The sequence below is a fragment of the Mus pahari genome, chromosome 3 (assembly GCF_900095145.1).
Source record: "Mus pahari chromosome 3, PAHARI_EIJ_v1.1, whole genome shotgun sequence".
NCBI classification, from domain to species: domain Eukaryota; kingdom Metazoa; phylum Chordata; class Mammalia; order Rodentia; family Muridae; genus Mus; species Mus pahari.
The window spans coordinates 162,933,480-162,955,952 of record NC_034592.1 but is presented as its reverse complement, the minus strand read 5'-3'; the positions used below and the strand labels follow the sequence as shown (position 1 = coordinate 162,955,952).

The window sequence follows — 22,473 nt, the reverse complement described above, 5'->3', positions numbered from 1 at the left end:
GTTTCAATATCAGCCCTGGCCACCTTGCTTTATAGTCCTACCTCAGCCTCCTGAATCCTGAGATACAGGCATGTGGATGAGGTGTGGATAAAGGGACATTATTTATTTGAAGATACTTAAGCATGTCTAGGAAGCAACAGCAAAAACATTTCCACTGCCACCTCACTGGAAAGAGGTATGGTGAAGCAATGGGAAATCTAAGTTATATGGGCCAGAGCTGAGGAACAATCAGCACCTGGTCTTGTTTCAAGGTGCTGCTTGATCACTGTCTTCAAAAAAAAAAAAAAAAAAAACAAACAAACAAAAAAAAACTCGCCTTAGGCTTCTGGAGGTGAAATACCTGCCTGGGGCCGGCCTGCCCTCTAGAAGCAGCCATCAGACAGCATGATTGGGATGGGTGGGACTATAGATGGAGACCCCTACCTTGCACCTGGATCCTGTCCCCAATTAGGTTTCAACTTCATGCAATCCTAGGGTTCTACCTTGGGGGCACATGAGCAGGGTTTGTTCCCCTAATGCCTTTCTCTTGCCTACCTTTGTGGATCATTACTGCCACCTGGTGACCAGCAGAGCTATAGCAACCTTACTAATGAACCCTTGGTGTGAGAACAGTTGTGTTCTGCAGAGCACTCTACTTCCCTACTCCATCAGACTTGAAGCGGCTTAGTTTCCATTACAAATAACTGGTCATGACAACCTTTGCTTTCACTAGTAGTTCACAGGACTAGAGATGCCATCCTTCTTAGTGTTGGTCAATACCTTCTTACCCCACGAGAGGGCAGAGAAAGCTAGTAGTCGAGAAAGCAGCCCACAGTGTAAAGTGCTATTTGTAAAATGGGTCTCTCATTAGTTACAGCTACTTAATTTTTATATAGTTAAAAGTGAATTCTGCAATTGGAATAGCTTGATAGGACGTTTGTCCAGTATGCCCAAGCCACAGGTTTTGAAAAGCCAGTATTGGGGTAGGGAATGGAATAAGAATTTACAAATTCGTTGTTCTACTCAAACATGAAGGTCAGTCCCTGTTGCTGGCATTGCCACCCTAAGTTAACACCACTGTTGTTCCTACCTGTAGGGGCTAGAGAAACATGCCAGTCCCTTGAGCAGTTGCAATGGATAACTGTTGCCCTGTTTACCACCACCCAAAATAGAAGAGGGCTTGGTGTTTCAAGATGCTAGTAGGCAAATGGTTAGGGAAAGCCATCATTTATGGGACATATCAGCTTGTAATTACATAACATTACTTTTATGCACTGTTGGGAGAGTCCCTAATGTGTCCTAATGTCCTTAAGAGGAAAGAAACCACCAGAGCTGTAAAACTGCAGAGTGATGGTTAGGGAGTTACGTTAATAGGTGGTATTCAGGTATATCTGCTCTCAAACCATCAAGTGTGTATACTTGGAATGTCAGGAATAGCCGAAGTGTAGTCAGGCCAAGAGAGATTGGGTCTTTGGTGGAACCTGTGGTTTTGAATTACCTGTTTGTGACCAGAAACGAGAACAAAACAGCACAGATGTTTCAGCCCATACTGCTATATGGAGGTGCTTTGTCAAAGGTTGGGTAATGCCTTGTTTGTAGAGTGGAAGTCAGCTGGCAATCTAGTACACATTTATTATACCCCTGTTCAATGTCACTGTCTCCCATAGCACTTGGTCCATACCATTATCTGAGTGTTCATTCCTTCTCTACCTTCCTCAGAGGACTTCTGATTTTTAACCCCACACAACCCAGCAGTCAGACATGCAGGTAAATTGCTAAATATAACTGGAGCCAAGAGTAGTAGACGTCCACTGCAGAGCCCTTGGACATTGCCCTTGATCTATGGGAACCTTGGCTCAGAATGTGTTCTCTCCATATATTTGTCATGTACACTGTATTGTAAAAATAAGTCCTTGGCAGTAAAAAAGTCTACTCCATTTTTCAGAGTGTATTCCTAATTTCTATTTTGCACAGATCTGCCTCTTGGTATTTCCTGTCCTCATCTAGAAAAACATCAGAGTTTTAGGTAGATGTCATTGTCACTCTGCAAACCCCCTAAAGTTCTTTGAGACTGAGGTTTGGCATGCTTCTGAGCAAGTACAGAGTTCACCTGTAGCAGTCCATTGGGGTGGAATTGAAGGGCTTCAGATGGAATGCATCTTTTTTTTTTTTTTTTTTTTTTTAAGATTTATTTATTTATTATATGTAAGTACACTGTAGCTGTCTTCAGACACTCCAGAAGAGGGCGTCAGNTCTTGTTANGGATGGTTNTGAGCCACCATGTGGTTGCTGGGATTTGAACTCCGGACCTTTGGAAGAGCAGTCGGGTGCTCTTACCCACTGAGCCATCTCACCAGCCCCCTGGAATGCATCTTATATCTAGGTTCCTCAGTACCACTTTGTAATCAGCCATATGGCAGTGGTTCAGGCTACTTCTCAGGAGTCAGGTCTGGCAGGACCTGATGGTGTCCCTAAGCATATAGAGTAGCTTGTTGAAGTGGGCTTTCCTTGTGTATGGGATCTCTGCTCTTCTATGAGCTCTCTGACATTCCTGGTAAATTGGAAATGGTTACGGGGAGTACAGGGTGGGAAGTAATCATTTATGATCTTAAAGTCATGCCTCAGTCATATACATGCTGAAACTGTAGTTGGGTTTTTTTGCAGCATGTTGTGTTTAAGGATTACCTATCTAGGTGAACCATCTCATAGTTGTTTCTTACTGGTAGGACACCTGTCCTGAGCCCCATGTTGCCAGACATTTCCTTACCTCGTCTGACCACTTGGGCTGCTGCTCAACATGTTAGACAAACAGACAAACATTCAGTTCCATGACTCAAGCAGGACTTGGGGGAGGGGAAGGAGAGGGAGAGAATATGAGATTGAATATGCTAGAGTCTATTTCCTCCTTCAACTATGTGGATCTTGTGACCTGAACCTGGACTTATCCACAGGTACCTCTTTTTAGACATTTTGTGTGCCTTTGATGCAGGATTTTAATTAAACTGATTTGATTGCCCTCTGGCATCTAGAAGTTTTAGTGCAAGCAAACCTTGTGACTTAGCATTTGTGCCAGACAATCTTTTGGTTTTTCAAGACAGGGTTTCCCTGCAGCTCTGGCTGTCCTAGAACTCTATAGACCAGGCTTACCTCAAATGCTGTGATCCACCTGCCTTTGCCTCCCAAATGCTGGGATTAAAGGTATCACCATCACCCTGGTTTAACAAGCATTTAAAACACCTGGTTGTCATTTTTACCCTGCTGAGGGAATTAGGTGTGTGTGGGTTGGGGGTGGGGTTGTATAAGTGGGCATCAATCATTTTAGCATCTGGTGCTCATTGCTCCCTGGCCTTTCATCAAGAAAAGGAGTCTGTTGGTTTCCTTCCAATAAATTCAGCAGGCTGAAGTCTTCCATTCTGGCATCTGACTATTGGTGTGAAAATAGGTTGGCTGATCTTCCCTATAGCAAACTTGTCAACCATGTCTACAGTGAGCTTCTGCTAGGGGGTGATGACGTAATGTGTACCTTTGCTGACAAGAAGGTGTCTACCTCCAGAACCCTGGGGATGGCCATTCATGGAGGAGAGAGTGATTTTTCTGCTTTTCAAAGGGTTTTTTAAAAGTTCACACAAAACCACCTTGTCTTGTTAATGAAAATGATCCTGTAAACCTGACCTATTTTGATGGCAAGTTTGTCCTTTATTTTTTACAAATTAACTAGTGATTAATTGGAGCTTTTGATAATTGGCTTGTTTGAAGTAAAAGGTTTTAATGTAATGATACATGAAATGTTTTTCTTTTTAAAATAAGGAGTAATTACTGTGGAACAACCTTTTTTTTTTTAAGACTTGTTTATTATATGTAAGTACCCTGTACTTGTCTTCAGACACTCCAGAAAAGGACATCATATCTCATTACAGATGGTTGTGAGCCACCATGTGGTTACTGGGATTTGAGCTTGGGACCTTTGGAAGAGCAGTCACTGCTCTTAACCGCTGAGCCATTTCTCCATACCCTGGAACAACCTTTCTACGTTTCAAGATTTTTAGTATATGTGCTGCCAAAGTGAGCACAAGTTTCGAGATTTTAAAAACCTGCAAATGTATCTAATTCCTTAGTTGTACTGGCTATTTCCAGGGTGGGAATGGTATAATGTCAACGTGCTGTTTTGCATGTGTAGCTTGAATCTCTCAGTGTGTGCCTTCTGCTTTCCAGCCATGAAGGATGACAGGAGAGTGGAGGACAGACCAATGACAGCAGTTACAGTTCCGAAGAAAACAGTTCCTCCAGGCTCCTTGATGGGCAGACAGACTTCACCTAGAAATCTTGTTCCAAAGAAGCTTCCTCCTTACCCTAATATGGCAGGAGCCAAACCAGCCATTAAGAAGCTGCCTTCAGGCTTCAAGGGTACCATCCCGAAGAGGCCATGGCCCTCAGCCACCCTGTCAGGCACTTCTGCCAGGCAGACAGGACCAACACCTATGACAGCTACTTCCAAAAAGTTGCCTGGCTCTGCTGCTGTGGTGGGGGTTACCAGGAAGCCCATGTCTGCCAATGTTCCTGCTGCTTCTCCAGCCCCAGGACGCCTTGGTCCTGTGAGCCCAGCTCCATCACAGCCCAATTCACAAATTCGGCAAAATATAAGGCGTTCCCTGAAAGAGATTTTGTGGAAAAGGTGGGCCATTGTATATGTCATATCTCCCAGATGTAGCATTGATGATCATATTCTAGAATTTCCCCATTAGGCAAGTGCCCCCCTGGTTTATGTAATCCCTCTTTTCATTCTATTCAGAGTCAATGACAGCGATGACTTAATAATGACAGAAAATGAAGTAGGAAAAATTGCCCTCCACATTGAGAAGGAGATGTTTAACTTGTTCCAGGTTACTGATAATCGCTATAAGAGCAAATATCGCAGCATCATGTTCAACCTTAAGGATCCTAAGAATCAGGTCTGTGTACCCCTGACTAGATGTTGGGAATTCTTTACCCAGAATAGACCCTCACCTTCATTTCACAGTGATATACCAAACAGCATTTGCAGAAGTGTACGTCCTTCTTTATGTGGCTCATCATCTTCACCTCCAGAACCGGAGTTATCAGAGATTTTTATATTTTATAACCCCTCTCCTCCCAACATTATTAGATTAGCTTACACTTCCCTGCAAAAATCACATGCCCACTGACCTAAGCTTGAAATTTTTCATACCAATTTTCAGGGATATCTGATGTGCAGTGTAACATTTTTATTTTATCTTATTTCTTATTCTTTGAGACAAGGTCTTACTATAACCATGGCTGGCCAGGGATCAAGCTGGCCTCAAATTCTTTGGATATCTGCAAGTTGTGGAATTAAAAGTTCAAGTAACTTTCTCTCTTACCTTTCTTCCTCAGCCACTTGACATGGTCTAACCCTTGCAGTTCTCGATCATATCTCTCCTGCTTTCTGCTGCTGGAGCTTGTTCATAGTGTCCTCCTGACTGAACACACACACACACCTTGAAATCCATGTTTTAGAACCAGAATCAAGTGCCTTGGCTGCACTACCTAGAAGTGATGTATTCCTGTCTTTATTTCTAACTTTTTTTTGGATGGGTGGGGACAGGGTCTCACTATGTAGCTCTGGCTAGCCTCAGACTCAGACCCCAGTGTTAGGTTTGAAGGCCTGTACAGTCTGTCCTTTTACCTACTATTTTTGAGGCAGAATCTTGCGCTTCTGTGTCCTAGGTGTTAGAATTATGTGTGCCACTTCCACAGGCTTCTAACTTTTTAACCTATAATCCAAATTGTGTACATGCTTGATTTGTGCTCCTGACAAAGCAGAGAATCTGCAGATGTCGACTGATTATTGCTGCCTACTTCAGGGCAGCTGCTTACAGTGGGTTGAGAGTCCGTTTCTGCACTGAGCTTGGATCGGTGCTTGGAGTATTCAGGGTTCATCTGATTTCCACCGTGCTGCTTTGTTTTTCATACTGACCCAAAGTAAAGCACACCACTAAAAGTTTATGAGTGTGGGGATGAAAGGTGCTTTTTCTTTCTCTTAAAATAGGGCCTCTTCCATCGTGTTCTTCGAGAAGAAATCTCCTTGGCAAAACTTGTCCGAATGAAGCCTGAAGAACTTGTATCTAAAGAGCTTTCTATGTGGACAGAGAAGCCCACAAAACCTGTAAGTGTTGAGGTGGATAGCTTCCTGAGGCCCTAGAGGTTTCCATTTTCTACAAGTCAATAAGCTAATTGTAGAATGGATGAATATTCCTTCTACCTAGAACCCAAGGCTGAAGGCTTCATTTCTGTCCTTCTTGTAGGTAATAGAATCCAGGACTAAGTTGCTTAATGAAAGCAAGAAGAACACTACTAAACCAGAAACCATTCCTGACATGGAAGATTCTCCACCGGTATCAGATTCAGAAGTGAGCATTTGGGGTGTCTGGTGTTTGCACAGAGGCCAACATCTCTTACCTGCTTTTATGGCATTAAGTCACTGAGAGAGTCACTGATGTGTACACAAGTCCGTATGTGTGCACCTGGCAATGCTTTCCAAGTGCCTGTATTCATTAGGATGATATGAGTTCCTTTGGTATTTAAGACAGTCTCTCTTTGCAGCTTAGTCTGGCCTAAAACTTTTCACTCTGGGACTTTAGGGGTAGAGACTACTGAACCACACCTGGCTTAGTGGAATTTTTCTCTGTTCTTTTTTTTTTCCAAGACAGGGTTTTTCTAGGTAGTCCTGACTATATTGGAACTTGCTTTGTAGACTTGGGTGGTCTTTAACTTACAGATCTGCCTGCCTCCACCTCTAGAATGTTAGGACTGTGCCACCACCATGCCTGACACTCCATTGGTTCTTCATTGTTTGTGGTATTAACTTAGAGATGGATTGAATTTGGAAAAGGAATTATCTACTTGAACCAAGCATGTTGGCACTTTGTAGATCAGTGGTTCTCAACCTGTGGGTTGAGACCTCTTTGGGGTCAAACAACCCTTTCCCAGGAGTCCCATATCAGATACTTACATTACAGATCATACGTTTCAAAATTACAGTTACGAAGTAGCAACCAAAATAATTCTATGGTTGGGGTCACCACAACATGGGGAGCTATATTAAGGGTCTCTGCATCAGGAAAGTTGAGAACCACTGCTCTAGATAGAAGGAGGACCAGGAGTTTCAGGGTCATCCTCTACTACATTGCTGTACAGTCTCAAAAAAACAACAAAGGCAAGACCTACTTGCATTTCACTTGTAGGAACAAGAGTGCGTGCGAGCTGCCCCAGAGAAGAGCACAGCACCTCTCCTCGATGTCTTCAGCAGCATGCTGAAGGACACGACGAGTCAGCACCGGGCCCATCTGTTTGATTTAAACTGTAAAATCTGTACAGGTGAGCATAATTTAGGGGCTGAAACTATGGAAAAAAGACAAAAGTTGGTTTTGTTTAAAATTGCTCTTCTAGCCAGGCAGTGGTGCCACATGCCTTTAATCCCAGCACTTGGGACGCAGAGGCAGGTGGATTTCTGAGTTTGAGGCCACCCTGGTCTACAGAGTAAATTCCAGGACAGCCAGGGCTACACAGAGAAACCCTGTCTTGGGAAAAAATAAATTGCTCTTCTGTATTCCAGGCAAGTTTAAACAGTAGTTTCTGTACTGTGTATCCTTGCCTCGGTTGTGATGCTTTTGATTGACATTCCCTTTCATTCCAGTTGAGCTGAGCTCTTGAGCATGTTCTCCTCCCCTCACATTCTTCAGGTCAGGTTCCATCATCGGAGGATGAACCAGCTCCTAAGAAGCAAAAGCTTTCAGCTTCTTCTAAGAAAGAAGACTTTAAGCCCAGGCATGACAGCTCTCCACCTGATGCAGTTCCTAACACTGCTGATGAAGGGATTCCAGACACGCTGCCTGAAAATGCCTCTGAGCCAGACCCAGAGAGTGTGTCTAGTCTGAACCAGGAGAGAAAGTGTTTCCCTGAGTCTTCAGGAGACAGCCATCCTGAGCCCTCTTCTCTGGGTGGCCTTTCTCCCTCTTCTGCCTCTGGTGGGAGTGGGGTGGTGACCACAGTCACAGTGTCTGGTCGAGACCCCAGAACTGCCCTGAGTGGGTCATGCACAGTCACAGCCTCCATGGCAGCCCAACTGGACAACTCCCAGGCTTCAGAAGCCAAACTGGACATGATAAAGCCTGCGTTGACTTCTGCAGTGGTGCCCAAGTCCATACTGGCTAAGCCATCCTCCTCTCCTGACCCGAGATACCTGACAGTGCCACCATCACCAAGGTATGTTTTTAAAAGGATGGAGTCTGAGCAAACCTCAAACTATACCTTTAGACTGACCAGGGAAGCTGGTGGTTAGACTTATCAGAAACCTGATAAATCTTGACTGTCCTAAAAATGCCCAATTTCTTGGCTGCCTAGTTAATATTTAGGTGCAACTCAGGTCTCTTTGGGTTTTGGGTTTTGTTTGTTTGTTTGTTTTTCTGAAACAGGGTTTCTCTGTATTCTCTGTATAGCCCTGGCTATCCTGTAACTCACTCTGTAGACCAGGCTGGCCTTGAACTCAGAAATCCGCTTGCCTCTGCCTCCCAAGTGCTGGGATTAAAGGCGTGCGCCACCATGCCCAGCACAATTCAGGTCTTCTGTACAAAATTTTTAACTTAATGGCTATTCCAGCTTGTTGCTTGTTCAAGTTATTTTCTTGACCAAATGTCAAAGTCATTATGACTTAAATAGTTGCTTGGTAAGTGGAAGCTACACACCTTAGGGTTCTCTTTTGCTCCCAAGTATGAAGTCATCATAGTTTGAAATATCCATTGTATAAAAGGAAATTAATATATTTTTTATTGTTTGGTTTTTACAGCATTTCAGAATCACGATCCCCACCAGAAGGAGACACAACCCTCTTTTTGTCTCGACTCAACACGATTTGGAAAGGATTTATTAATATGCAGAGTGTAGCAAAATTTGTCACTAAGGCATATCCTGTCTCTGGGTGTTTGGATTATCTCAGTGAGGTTAGAACCAAGAACCACCCCTTTCTCCCCCTCCCTCCTTCCCTTCCTCTCTTCCCTGCCTCCCTCCACACACATCCCTCCTCTCTCCCTCTTTGTCTCTCTCTCTCTCCCTCTCTCATTCTCTCTCTCTCTCTCTCTCTCTCTCTCTCTTCCTCCCTCCCTCTCTTTTGTGTGTGTGTGTGTGTGTGTGTGTGTGTGTGTGTGTGTGTGTGTATTCATGCTGCCCTGTTTTGCGGTATGTCCAGAGACAGAAATGTGAACCAGAAGTTAGGCATCCCAGTTCCCTGCCTCATCTTCTGAACACAAAATTCTTGGAAGGCATGTGGTTAGCCTCCCACACTGGCATTAGGTGGCACTTTTCTTTACAGTTATGGTTTCATTGTGCAGTCTGGTGTTTAAGAATTTTTGTGTCAGTCTCTGAAGGCTGCAGCTCAGGTGTTCACTGCATATTCTTCTTATGTAGGACTTGCCAGATACTATCCACATCGGTGGAAGGATTGCTCCAAAGACTGTGTGGGATTACGTTGGCAAACTCAAATCATCGGTGTCCAAGGTATCGCTGCAGCAGTGGGAGGTGGTGTTTACGCACACTTGTATAATTTATAAGCCCATGGAGGTGTGGAGTGTACTTGAGTCTAGTGTCTATTTTATCATCGTGGTATGCGTGCATTCAGATTTTAGTAAGTACACAGGGTTTGTGTTTCCTCAATCATGACTAAGGGAAAGGGAAAAGAAATCAACTTGGAGGCATTCTAGTTTAGGCACAAAGTCTTAGCTCACACATAGGCTCTGGGTTCCTAAAAATCCCTTAGGTCAGCTGCAGGTAATGTATGTGAGGGTTCTTTTGGAAATTGTCTATAATTTGTACCAGACTGAGAAGGTAAGCCATATATAATGACTTTCTAATGTGGAGATACCACTTGCTGATGGTGTGTCCTGTCTGTGGCGGTCTATCATCACAGGATAGAGAAAGCTTGCTTGGTGTCAGATGCGCCCACACTGACAACTATTATAACTACTCACTGGAAGTCCTGGGAGTAGTGGTGGTTTTAGCCTAGCAGTCTGACTGAAACCTATGTTCCTTACCCTTGATTTGTGTTAAAGATTAGGCAATAGGACTGTGACAGTCAGGTCAGAATCACTAGACAGTGTACCTTAAGGTCTGCATCTACAGGAGGATTGAGCATGCTCCCTTGTCCTCTGTTTCCCTTACAGGAGCTCTGTCTGATCCGTTTCCACCCTGCCACCGAGGAGGAGGAGGTTGCCTACATCTCTCTCTACTCCTATTTTAGCAGCCGTGGCCGCTTTGGGGTTGTAGCTAATAACAACAGGCATGTCAAGGACCTGTACCTGATTCCACTGAGTGCTAAGGACCCTGTGCCATCCAAACTCTTGCCCTTTGAGGGCCCAGGTAAGCACCCAGTTTCTGGGAGGTGATTAGGTCCACCCAGTCCCCACACAGTCCTCTTCACTGACAAAGTCCTCCCAGATTGTCACAGGAACCTTGGCCTCCTGACCCAGAATCCCAGGAACTAGGTTAGGATGACCAGTGGAACCATGTATGGATAGAGAATCCGTTCTCTGAAATTTTAGGCACATAGCTCTAAAAGTATCTCAGTTCGTATGAAAATTGACTCCCTGCTTTAAAACCAAATTTTTTGCTGCTTCAAACCAGAGAGCTGTTCAAATGTCAGGACCAAGAACCAGACTTAGAAAGACAGGGCCTACCTGGATCCAGGGGTGCCTTCTACTTCAGAAAGAAGGTTATTATTGTTGCCACTCTTCTCAAAGTGAGTTGACCTCTTTCATTCCAAGGGACTTCTCCATGGGACTTGATTCCTAAGGAGTCCATTAACAGTGCCATAGAAAAGCATCCTAAAATGACTGCTTTTCAGTCACTGCACATATTGTAAGTTCTTTTCATCTTTTGGATACTACTTAGATTTGCTCTTTCCTTGGAATTATTGTTTAACCCATTATGTACAAAGACACAAGATGGGGTCCAGATGACACAGAGGGCTTGGTCTGACGTGTGTGGTCCTGCTAAGCACCGTCGAGTTGTTCTTGTGGCCTCCATTAGACCCTTGGCACTAGGTGCCTGAAATGGTCATTTCTGTCATGTCCCCAGAGGATTAGTCTTACTAGCCAATGGGGTTTGACATGTGCTAAATATTCTTGAACATGCTGTCATAGAAGTAGCTTCTGAGTACCCCACGGCTGGTACCCCACACCACTTGCACCACCTACACCTAAATTGGCTAGGATGCTGAAGCCCCAAGCCCAGTGCCCCAATCACAGCCCTCTACCAACTACAGACTGCTCCTAGTTCATGGCCTGGGTTTACCTTTGCCTGCAGTTACACAGTGTGTGTACATTAAGTGTTGGTTTGTGCCATAATGCTAAGTTAAATGTTAGTGGTATGATGCACTAGATGATTTTTGTGCCCAGCACATTTCAAAAGCAAAGTGTATTAGTATGTTCTGTGAAGCCGTATTGGGGATTTAAAAAAAAGTAAAAAAGCAGCCACTATCTGGGTGGCAGAAGGTGCCCTGGAAGTGCTTGATGACAGCCACGTGAAGAGCTCTGGCCAGCCTATTCATGACCAAGGTCAAAGAGGTATCCAGTTCTCCTGGAAGTGAAGATCCAGAAGCTGACCTTTGGCACCTGTGTGAAGTGTCTCAGCTGGCGGGTAGGAGTTTATGTCCTCGTGTGGTGCCTATAAGTGAGGACAAGTATTGTCCCTGGGCACCTTACTGGAGGAAAAGCCACCTTTTATCTCAGAATCGTGAGTTAGATCCCTTGCCTCCTGTTTGTTTATAAACAAAAACAGTACTTCTCCTTCATATTCTCTCTGCCTCAGCATCATCTCAGAATTGCCAAACAAGGACAGACTGTTTGGAGTGTTGAGCCTACAGAGTACATGGGCATTAGGGGTGCATGGGAGGAACCCTTAACCAAATAGTACTTGGAGGAGGTTCCCAGGGCCAGGAAGAAGACCACCAGAGGAATAGCACCACTGTCACTGCACAGTCATCGGGGTGCAGGGTGGTGGGATAACCAGCTGAGACAGGGCAAGATCCCACTGTGCTTCAATTGACAGGAATTGGGGCTTGGCATATAATACTCCACTAAGTGGTAGGCACTGACCACAAAGACTCACGTTCAGTGGCTGTCCAAGTAGAGGACACACTTGCTGAGGCCATGATACTGAAGGGTGCACTCAAAAACTAGGGCTTTAGAAAAGTAATGAAACATTTCATAATTAGACGTTAGGACTGATAGACAGTTTTTAACCATACTGTTGCCACAATTACATGTGTGTGGTATTTGCATACTGTCAGTGCAAACAGACTTGGCCTAGGCCAGGCTGGTAGCTGGACCTGCGTTATGTACTGATGGCTTGACTTGGCACTTTCTAGGTATAGGAGAGAGAGAGAGAGAGAGAGAGAGAGAGAGAGAGAGAGAGAGAGAGAGAGAGAGAGGAGAGAGGAGAGAGAGAGAGAGTGTGAGTGAGAGAGAGTGGGGAGGGGAGAGGAAAGAGAGATGTTGAGATTATGCTTGTGTGTACTGTATGTGTACAAGGATGGGCTGGAGCCTTTTTCCTGGCTTGGTTTTACCTGTCCTCAAAGCATCTAATTTTAACAGAAGCCCTGGACACCTTAAGCCATCTACAGATGGTAGCTCTGTCCCCTCAGCCAACCTGTGGCCCCAACGAGTACCAGCTACCCACAAAGCTGGGAGTCAACGCATATACCTAGGAAATTACTGGGGCTTGGGTCTGCATACTCAAAGCCCTTCTCTGATTGTACAAGGCTCTGCCTTTAGGCTGTGAGTGGTGAAGTTCTAGCCTTAAGCTGCAATCACAGCAGGTGCTAGGATATCCTGGTGCAACTTGGTAGAATAGCCCCATGCAGGCTACTTACCAAAGATCATGATGGGAGTAGGGAGGGCCTTGCAGGAAAGTGACCCACTGGTTTATGTACGGGACCACTGATGGTCTTCCATCTGAACTCAGGGTCAAGTAGTTTCTGACATTGGCCTCTAGAGTTCTATTTTTCTTACTTGAAGGAAGACAAGACCTCAAAATTACTGTGACCACACCTCAAGGATATCCCCTGGCAGCAATTGGTTCTTGCTCTAGAGTTTGTGGTTCACAGACCCAACTAATGTATCCTGAGCTGCGCTGCTGGGTTTCTTATTGACACTCATGCCCTTACGATTTTATTATAATGATTTTCCACAAAAATGCTGTCTGTTCTTATTCTGCCGGACACTGATGTTTATTATCTAGTATGGATATTTCAAAGGACAGCTAGGACACCTAGGTCCCTCGACCCAGCTGTCCATCCTCTCCACAGTAATTTAGATGCTGTCTTAAAGCCACCAACAACTTAGGTAACTGTGGCCTTAGTCAAGGTAGCGAGACTAGTTACAGGGAATACTTCCCCTGACAGCACTGAGTCTAAAGTCCATGTGCCCACTTGAAAGTCATTGAGGTACACTACCCGGTTAGAGAAGAAACAAGGCACTTGGTTCTGATACTGGTGCTTGTTGCACCCCTCAGTCCACTCAGAATGTAGCCAGTCTCCTCCCCAAACCACCCTCAGGTGCTCTGAGGGGGAGGGCATGCCTCTATCCATAGAAAGCATTCCTCGGGGAGTGTCAACTCCAGGGTCTTTGTGTTTACTTTAAACAGTTCCATTAGCTGGAAAGTTTTATGTTTTGAAATATTAGCAGGTAAGCACTCCAGTTTTCTTGTGTATGTATCAAAGCTTTGCACAGAAACTGTAACCAAAGTCAAATATGGTGTTGAATGGAATGTACTACTTTGATGATCTAAATCAATAAAAATATGTCATGGAAACTGGTCATTGTTTGTTTGACTTGGAACCATGTGGTAGCTAGGGCCACATGCCCTAGGTCTGCCTCAGCTCCTTGTAAGCCAGCATAACTCTCTTCTGGTAGTACAGTGGCTCCCAGTGTCTGCCAGGGGCATGCAGACTGGCTTGCTCCATGGTGTCCTTTGTTCTTGGGCACCTGAAAGAAGATGGACAGCAGCACCCTTGTCACTATGCACTGGGTGCAGTGGCTTTACCCTCATCTTAGAGCATCAGTGCAGGAAGGGCATGTGCGCGAGTGTGTGTGTGCTAAGTGGGTGGGGAAGTAAACAGTTCCCTCATTTGCCAAGTGTGTCCAAGTCATAATTAAAAATTCCACAGTTTCTGATGCAGCAGGTGTGAACATTTCATTTTGACGGATTCAGACCATTAAAGGATTTTCACTTTGAACATGTTAAACATACTGTTAGATTTGGGGATAAAGGTCAATTTGACAGGTATGAGGCCAGCAGGAGTCGTCAGCTTTGGAATGATTCTGTTAATAAACAGGAATGCTAGCGTGCACACAAGTCACAGCACCACCTCCCACTGTACAAGCAGGGGTCTTCCACATTTTACAGACTTTTGCTAACATGACTGGATCCAGGCCTTGAAAGATTAACTGGCACAACTTTTCAGTTGCACCCTTGTCTGGTTTCTCTTTCCTGTCTGATACCCCTGAGTCCAAAGGCCACACATCTGCTCTCATATACAGAAACGGCACTAAGCCATGTATCAAGTAGGACAGCACATTATACTTACATCTGGTTTGTCAGTCTCCCATGCTTGTTTTGCCTCGTGTGAATTGACAGCCTCATAAGAACCCCAAAGAGGGTGGTTAGCAAGTAGCCGCCACCCTGTGTAGTGGCTGACTCTTGTGAACCTCATATCTGTACTGCAGCTGGAGTGTCCATTTCTTCTCAAGCCATACACCCCATATTCCAGGGAGCTGAACTCTTAACCTGATGGTTGGCAAAATGCAGCAAGCCTGGAAAGTGGACCCCAAGAAACCTGGACCTCCATTGCCCCTCCTCCAGGTGTGGGGTAGAAATGGGGAGTTGTACCCTTTGACCTTCATTGGCTTTTCCCATGTGTCACACTTTGCTTACACAATGGAGCAGAGTCATTAACAATGGGACATGCCCTCCTCATCGAAGATACTTTCAAGGCCCAAGATGAATAATTAAATTGGATTGTTGACAAGATTATGCAGTTCCCAGGGTGCTAACTTACAGAATTTGGGTTGGTGTGTTTTTTCTTGTTTGGTTTTGGTCTGGGCTGTCCTGGAAGTCACCGTATAGCTGGCCTTGAACTCATGAAGATCCTCCTGCTCTCACACTCCTGAGTGGATAATGCAGACAAGCCACCATTCCCTGTGTTGTTAATAAATTGTTTCAGAATAGGGCTGTGCATTCTGGGGAGGGTAGTCAGAAATTTAAAGAACGTGGACTGGCCTGTGGAGCCCTGCGGTATGCACATGATGCCCATGTGATGTAGAAACATCTGCTGGTGAGATGCCATTCTAGGCAGCCTGCTGTGGCTCATTCAAAACCAGCATAAAATAAACAGCTACCAGTTGGAGCATCCTTCGGTGCTGGGACACAGGTGTTCTTTTTCTTTTATTTTTTTTAAACAATGAGTACCTTAGACCTCATTTTGACTTTTTGGTTGCAGTCTATACTAGAACTGGAGTGATACAGTGGAGGGCTCATCACCTTTACTTAGGTGGTCTGAAAGCCTTTTCTGGAATGAGGTAATATGGCTCCTCTGTGGAGGACTACTGGTCAGTCCTAAGACCCCCACAACCCTTAGCACTGTGTCCCTCCTCACAGCCTGCCACTCCCACACCCCCAGCCAACCTCCTAGTGTCAGATTCTAGAAAGGCTGGCTTAAGAGCCATCCAGTAGAACATTTGAGGCACAAATGTTCCAACAAATTTTCATAACTCAAACTTGCCAGCTCTGGCCATTTTCTACAGACTTGCCCAGAGAGGCTATAAATAAGGATTAGCAATTACCCTAGACTATAGATCTTAACAAGCCATAAAGTTCCTAGGGAGCAAATAGCAGCTGCTGATTTTAAGTTTAAAATCCCCATAATTTCTCCTTAGAAAACTTGATAGATAGCCTTCTACACATTCTGAGTGGAGAAAAATTTAGATATGATGTTCAGTGAGATTGGTCTGCATTCCAGCTCTTTCTCTGATACACACCAGACAATTACAGCCCTATGAGTTTTTGTCCCTCCAGGAAGAGGCTAGCACTGGAAAGAGGGAGGAGGGCTTGGTATGGGGTCTCTTCCCAGTTGTGTGCTAAGCTTTACTGGGATTTAGGAATTGTAGCACTCTTAGAACTAACTACATAGTATGTCTAAAAGCAATTGTTTACAGTAACTTGAACACAAAATCTTTGATGATTTTAAGTGCTTAAAAATTATAATATGAATATTTTTAATAAAAGTATATTGAGTAATATGAACAGATTGATAGCTTGTCTCACTTTATATTTGTACCCTTGACACTATGTTATTTCCCACCCCACCCCCCACCCCCAAGTTACAACTTTTGTAACCTGGACTTTCCCTTTTTTGTTCTACATACTGCAGTGGGAAGCTGGCATTCCTGAGTTGGCTTGCCACACTGTTTTAGAGTAGTGCTTACTTTTAAAAGCGATGTGCCCTGAATCTCCCTAGCACTTCCTCCCTGAAATGTGGCCATTACCACCATTATCAGATGCCTTGTTTACAAAGACTTAAGCAGTAGGTGGTAGGAGGTTGCTTTGTAATCCTGCTATGCCCCGAGTTCACCGCACTGCTGCTGCTGGGATAGCGCTTGTGTCCACCATTCACAGCTCAGCAGCAGCTACTTGATACAGGAATGGCCAATGAATTTTGTTTTAAACTGAGCTTTGTTTTCTCATTAAGATAATTTTGACACCAGTCATTAATTCACTGTACTGCTTGTGTGTTATTGTAGCTTCAGTTTAATTGGTCCCTAACTAAATATTTACTAACTTAGTATATTTAATGTGTTAAGTTAAATTTAACATGTTAAAGCTAAAAGGGGGTTGCTGTTTTCTGGCATGCAGAAGGGGCAAATGAGAGAGTAGGGCTAAGACTTAAAACATTGTTGGCCCTGCCAGTCAAATGTTCCAGTAACCAGTGGCTGTTTGTCTCTCTCACCTCTTCTGTAGCTTTCTCATTTCAGTAACTGGAAAGACATAGTATATATATAGTATAAATTCTGATGTGGGGTGCAATTGCTCACTTGAGTTCTTATTTTCTGGTTTCTGATCAGGCACTGATCTATCATCACAGGCCCCTTTTAGACTACTAGAGGTGGGACTGGGTGTGTGTGCTGGCACATTCAAGAACTGGAGTCTCTCAGCCTCCTGCACACAGGTTTTCAAACATGGCATTTTATTTTACTGCAGAATTTCTTTTTTCTGCCTATTGAAATTCCCCCACAGAAAGCCATGGAAAAGGGTGGGAGCAAGGCTCAATGCAATTCTAAAGTTTGTATAAATGTTTTGTTTTCCAGGTCTTGAATCACCACGTCCAAATATAATACTTGGGTTAGTAATATGTCAGAAAGTGAAACGTCCTTCAAGTGCTGGTGAGTTAGACAAGACAGATGAGAAGCGGACTCGACTCCAACAGGAAGAACTAGAAACTTCAGTCTATCCCAAAGTAACTGCAGCTTTGCCATCCGAGAAGAAGCCTCCCAAGTACAATGTGCACTCTGTAGACACAGCTGCCAGCAGCACCACACCCCCTGGCTCTCCTCCACCCCCTCCTCCTCTTCCTGAACCCCCAGTATTGAAAATACTGTCATCCCTCAAGTCAGGGTCCACCAGCACTGTCACAGCGCCCAGCACATCAGCAGCGATCACTACCACAGCTTCCCCTGTTACTGCTACCACTTCAAAAACAGCCTCACCCCTGGAACACATCCTGCAGACTCTCTTTGGGAAAAAGAAATCATTTGAGCCATCTGGTAAAGAATCTGTTGGGTCTACTCTATCTCCACATCAGGATTCCAAGGCCAAGGGGGAGGACACCATGTCAGCAACTCCTTTGTTGGATCCAATTGTTCAACAGTTTGGTCAGTTCTCAAAGGACAAGGCTCTGGAGGAGGAGGAGGAAGATGACAGGCCCTATGACCCTGAAGAAGAGTACAACCCTGAGCGAGCGTTTCATACGCTGCTTGCTGAGCCAGGGAGGCCTCATGATGTGCAAAGTGTTTCTGAGACAGCTGAGAGGGAGGAGGTGGCCTATGACCCAGAAGATGAGACCATCTTAGAAGAAGCCAAAGTGACCATTGATGACTTGCCCAATCGAATGTGTGTGAAAGTTGGCTCCACAGACAGGCCTGGCGACTTCACCACTGATGCCTCCAATGCCTCTCTGGTAGAGCAGCAGAAAATGTTAGAAGAGCTAAATAAACAGATTGAGGAGCAAAAGAGGCAGCTGGAGGAGCAAGAAGAAGCTCTCCGGCAGCAGAGGGCTGCTGTGGGTGTGTCCATGGCACACTTCTCTGTGTCAGATGCATTGATGTCACCACCTCCCAAGTCGTCTTTGGGCAAGACAGAGCTGTTCTCTCAAGAACAGCAAGCCCCAGACCCAAGTCAGGGAGCCCTGAACACTAACCTCAGCTTAGACTCAAGACAAAGTAGGGACCCAAGGCAGGCCAGGCGGCTCGCTGCAGAAAACACGGAGAATGAATCCCTTCCTAGGGCACCCACAGGAAGCACACCTGGCCCACAAGGCACCCTACCTGCCAGGGAGACTCCTCCTGGGACTGCAGAAGTCCAGGGGCCTGGGCTGGCTGCAGAAGCCAAGGAGTCAATGGCTGTTCCCTGGGCTCCAGGTGAAAACGCTGTGTTGAGACCTGAACATGACATCCAAAAATGTGAGCACCCTGGTAACCCAGTCTCATTACCCCTGGACACCAGCCACCTTCCTACAGCTGGGGATGCTGCAGCCAGGCCAGCACCACCCCGTAGAGTGCTGCTGCCCACACCCCCTAGCACCACCTTTCCACCCAGCTTCCCTTTGCAACCTGAGTCCCAGAATTTTAGTTCTGGAAGCAGGGAGCCTTTCTCAGGGCCCACATTTATGTCTCAGGAAACATCTCTTGGCTCATCCCAATATGAGGACCCCAGGGGTGCTCAGTCTGCTGGGAAGAGTGGCAGCCCAGTAGCTGATATGGAGGACAGCAGAGAGCCACTGCCTAGGCCTGGTGAGAGTACTACTTCATTCCCCCAACCTGGGCAGAGGGTAGGGGGCCCTCAGCCTCAGTTTCCTGGCCAGCGTGAACCTGCACCACGCACTTTTGGGATGTCGGGTCATCATGGTCCCAGTTTCCCAGGACCTAGGGGGCCAGTCCCTCCTTTTTCAGAAGAGAACATTGTTCCTAACAGTGATGGCTCAAGAGGCCCTCCACCTGCCAGATTTGGGGCGCAGAAGCCACCAATCCCTTCCTTATTCTCTGGGCAACATGGGCCACCTCCCTATGGGGACAACAGGGGACTCTCACCTTCTTATCTTGGTGGGCCCCGAGGAGGAGCACCAGCCCAATTTGAAGACCGCAAGGATCCTCATGGGGAGAAAAGGGAATTCCAGGACACTCCGTACAACGAGATGACAGGTGCCCCTGCTCAGTGCGAAGGGCCAGATCAGACCCAGTTCATGGGCAACAGGGCACCCTTTCAGTTTGGAGGCCAGAGACGGCCACTGCTAACTCAAATGAAAGGACCCCGTGGAGGACCTCCACCCTCTCAGTTTGGAGGCCAAAGGGGACCACCTCCTGGTCATTTCGTGGGCCCACGTGGGCCCCATCCTGGTCAGTTTGAAAATTCCCGGGGCACTCACCCTGGCCAGTTTGAAGGGGCCAGGGGCCAAGCCCCTGGTTTCATGCCAGGCCCCCGGGGCGTTCAGCCCCAGCAGTTCGAAGAACAGAGAGTGAACTCACCACCAAGGTTTGCGGGCCAGAGGGCATCGGCACCCCTGCCGTATGGAGGACCAAGGGGCCCTGCACCCTTTCCTGAAAAAAGTGAGCAGCCTCCTCGATTTCACTTTCAAGGGCCATCTTCACAGCCTGTGAAGCCTCCCCCTCGGCCACTGTTGGAGCTACCAAGCCATCCTCCTCAGCATAGGAAGGACCGATGGGATGAGGCCGGCCCTGCCACTGCTCTGCCTTCCAGTGCTGGGCCTGGACAGGGCCATGAGGCCGACGGGCAGTGGGCCACATCAGAGTTCCGAGAAGGCAAAGGCCATGAATATAGGAGCCCAGCTTTTGAAGGGAGACAGAGGGAGCGATTTGAAGCAGGACCTAAAGAAAAGCCTCTGGACGAGCCTGAAGCCCAAGGGTTGGAAAGCCGGCAGGGCCGGGCATTTGAGGATAGGAGGCGAGAGCGAGAGAGGGGCAGAAACTGGAGTCGAGAAAGAGACTGGGAGAGGAGCCGGGACTGGGACCGGCATCGGGAGTGGGATAAAGGCAGGGATAGGAGCTCCAACAGGGACAGGGAGCGAGACAACGACAGGGCTAAGGAGTGGGACCGGAGCCGCGAGAGAAGCCGCAATCGCGACCGGGACCGTGAAAGGCGGCGAGACCGAGACAGGTCCCGCAGCAGAGACCGAGACAGGGACCGTGAGAGAGCCCGAGACAGGGACCGGGACCGAGGTCGGGACCGGAAGGACCGCAGCAAGAGCAGAGAGAGCCCTCGGGACCTGAAGCCTGAGGCCAGGACCTCCGAGGGGGGCCCTGCTGCAGCCCAGGCCTAGAGGCCATTGCACTCAGGGCTGGTGACACGACCTGCTGGTGTGGACAAAGACCTGTGTCAGCTATTGTGTATATAGGCTCAGCCTGGCAAAGACCCCTTTAAAAGCCAAGTGCATAAAATGTGTTGAGCAAATAGAGCTTTTGAAATAGTTATGAACTTATATACAGGATATAATATTCTGGACTTCAGGAATTACTGTAATTTTGTGTATAATGGTTTGCTACAAATTTTCCCAACTTTACAATTCTGATTTTTTAAAATATTTCCATTTAAAATTAGAGAAATGGGAAAATGTCTACAAAAGCATATTGCTTTTTTTCAGATTATAAAGTTTTTTCCAATAACTTGACTGGTGTAAGTTTAAAGGGGATTTCAGTGGACCTTAGAGCTAGCTTTCCCTGTGTAGCCATCTCTGCTTCCGTCTATCCAGGGGCTCTTTCTCAGTGTTGTCCTAGTCGGAAAGCGTTCTTGTCAGGTGAGCTGGGTGCTGTGCGCAATTGCAGCTGTGGAAGAACTGCCTTCTGAGGCCCGCCCAGCTCCCAGCAGTGCAGCACCTTACAAGTTTTTTCAGAGCATAATTAGAAATAGCCTGTCCTAGTGGAAATTGTTACATTTTAAATAACAATTTATTTTTAAATGTTCAAATTTATCAGCCTAAAGAAAGATTCAGTTCAGAGCATTTAAGAGGGAAGAGACAGGAGTCAAGCATTGCCCATTGCTGCCCTCTGAGTGGCTCTGCAGATTCACAGACTCAAGATAGGCGATGGGTTTGGAAGCTTCTCAGTGGGATGGGGCAATGTTTGTATCAAATCTGGAAACGAAGAGGATGGTGGTGAAGCAGCCTGCTTTGTGAAAGGATATCTGCTGTGTCGCCCAGGTTGCCTCTAAAGATGCTGTGAGAAGGCCGGCTAATGTATCTGACTGTGCAAATATGTTTGATAGTTCCTTTTATATTTTCATAAACTTACTTTTTCAGATAGAGAATTAGCTTTGTTTGTTCTTCGGAGTCTTATTTCACTGCACATCACTACAGATTTTTTCACTTTACAGCACAGATGTTTAAGTTGAAAAGACATGGGAAAATAGCAATTTGGGATATTTGCTATTGTAAACCAAATAGTAGGTTAAATTACATGAAAGTCAGTTTCAACATCTAATAATATGTGAAGGTTTTTGTTTTTTTTAAAAAAGTGTAAAGTAAAATTTTCTAACTTAAATGCACAAGCATAAAAATCAAGTGTGTTTCTTTAGGTTTACTTTGTAGAAATTTCTGTACATTGTATTTTGTATTGCAGAGTGTTATATCACTGTCCATTGAAACACAGGACTTCATAGGTTTTGTTACTTGAAGTAGAATAAATATCTACAGAGTTCTTGTCTCTCTCTTCTCTCAGCCTTGACCCCCTAGTTATCACAGGTACAGGCAAAGGCTTCCCACTCCCAACTGGCAACCCTACTTGTGTGTTGGATGCTGCCTGCTGTGCTACGGTATTACCGCCCACAGAGTAATGTGCTGGCTGGTGTTCTAGAGAACCCTGACTGCAGGTCCATGGGGTTACAGGCAGCCTGGAGGTGTCACTGGAGGCAGCATGCGCCTTGGTAGTAGGTCAGAAATGCATAAGTGCAATGGATAGAATCCAGCCTTTCACTGTTGGCTTTTTAAAGGGGGCTGAACTGTAGAGCCAACATTCTAGTGGAGTTGGCTCAGCTCAATCAAGTACATGTGGGCCTGCCCTTGACTGCCACCTACTGGTAAGACTTGGACCTAAATCCAGCTGCTACATCCCCACATAGGTACGTAAGAATTTGGCAGGATGATCCTGACAAGCACCCAGCTGA

At 45.9% G+C, this 22,473-nt stretch overlaps 1 protein-coding gene across 6 annotated transcripts in view; it reads left to right on the top strand.

Annotated features, from left to right (window-relative positions):
* The window catches only part of Dido1 (death inducer-obliterator 1), a 54,182-nt gene extending 32,175 nt beyond the window's left edge, over positions 1-22,007 (top strand). For 4 of the 6 annotated variants that reach the window (XM_029536959.1, XM_029536961.1, XM_029536960.1 and 1 more), the window contains 10 exons: positions 4,192-4,651; positions 4,769-4,928; positions 6,026-6,142; positions 6,282-6,386; positions 7,221-7,353; positions 7,719-8,241; positions 8,822-8,975; positions 9,439-9,528; positions 10,191-10,386; positions 17,391-21,999. In XM_029536959.1, the coding sequence (XP_029392819.1) occupies positions 4,192-4,651; positions 4,769-4,928; positions 6,026-6,142; positions 6,282-6,386; positions 7,221-7,353; positions 7,719-8,241; positions 8,822-8,975; positions 9,439-9,528; positions 10,191-10,386; positions 17,391-20,635 (5,183 nt within the window). In that variant the 3' untranslated portion in view covers positions 20,636-21,999. Of the gene's footprint in view, positions 1-4,191; positions 4,652-4,768; positions 4,929-6,025; positions 6,143-6,281; positions 6,387-7,220; positions 7,354-7,718; positions 8,242-8,821; positions 8,976-9,438; positions 9,529-10,190; positions 11,480-17,390 lie in introns of those variants that run through there. The other 2 variants (XM_021194872.2, XM_021194873.2) reach the window with 2 other exon arrangements.
* Positions 22,008-22,473: the final 466 nt, after the last annotated feature.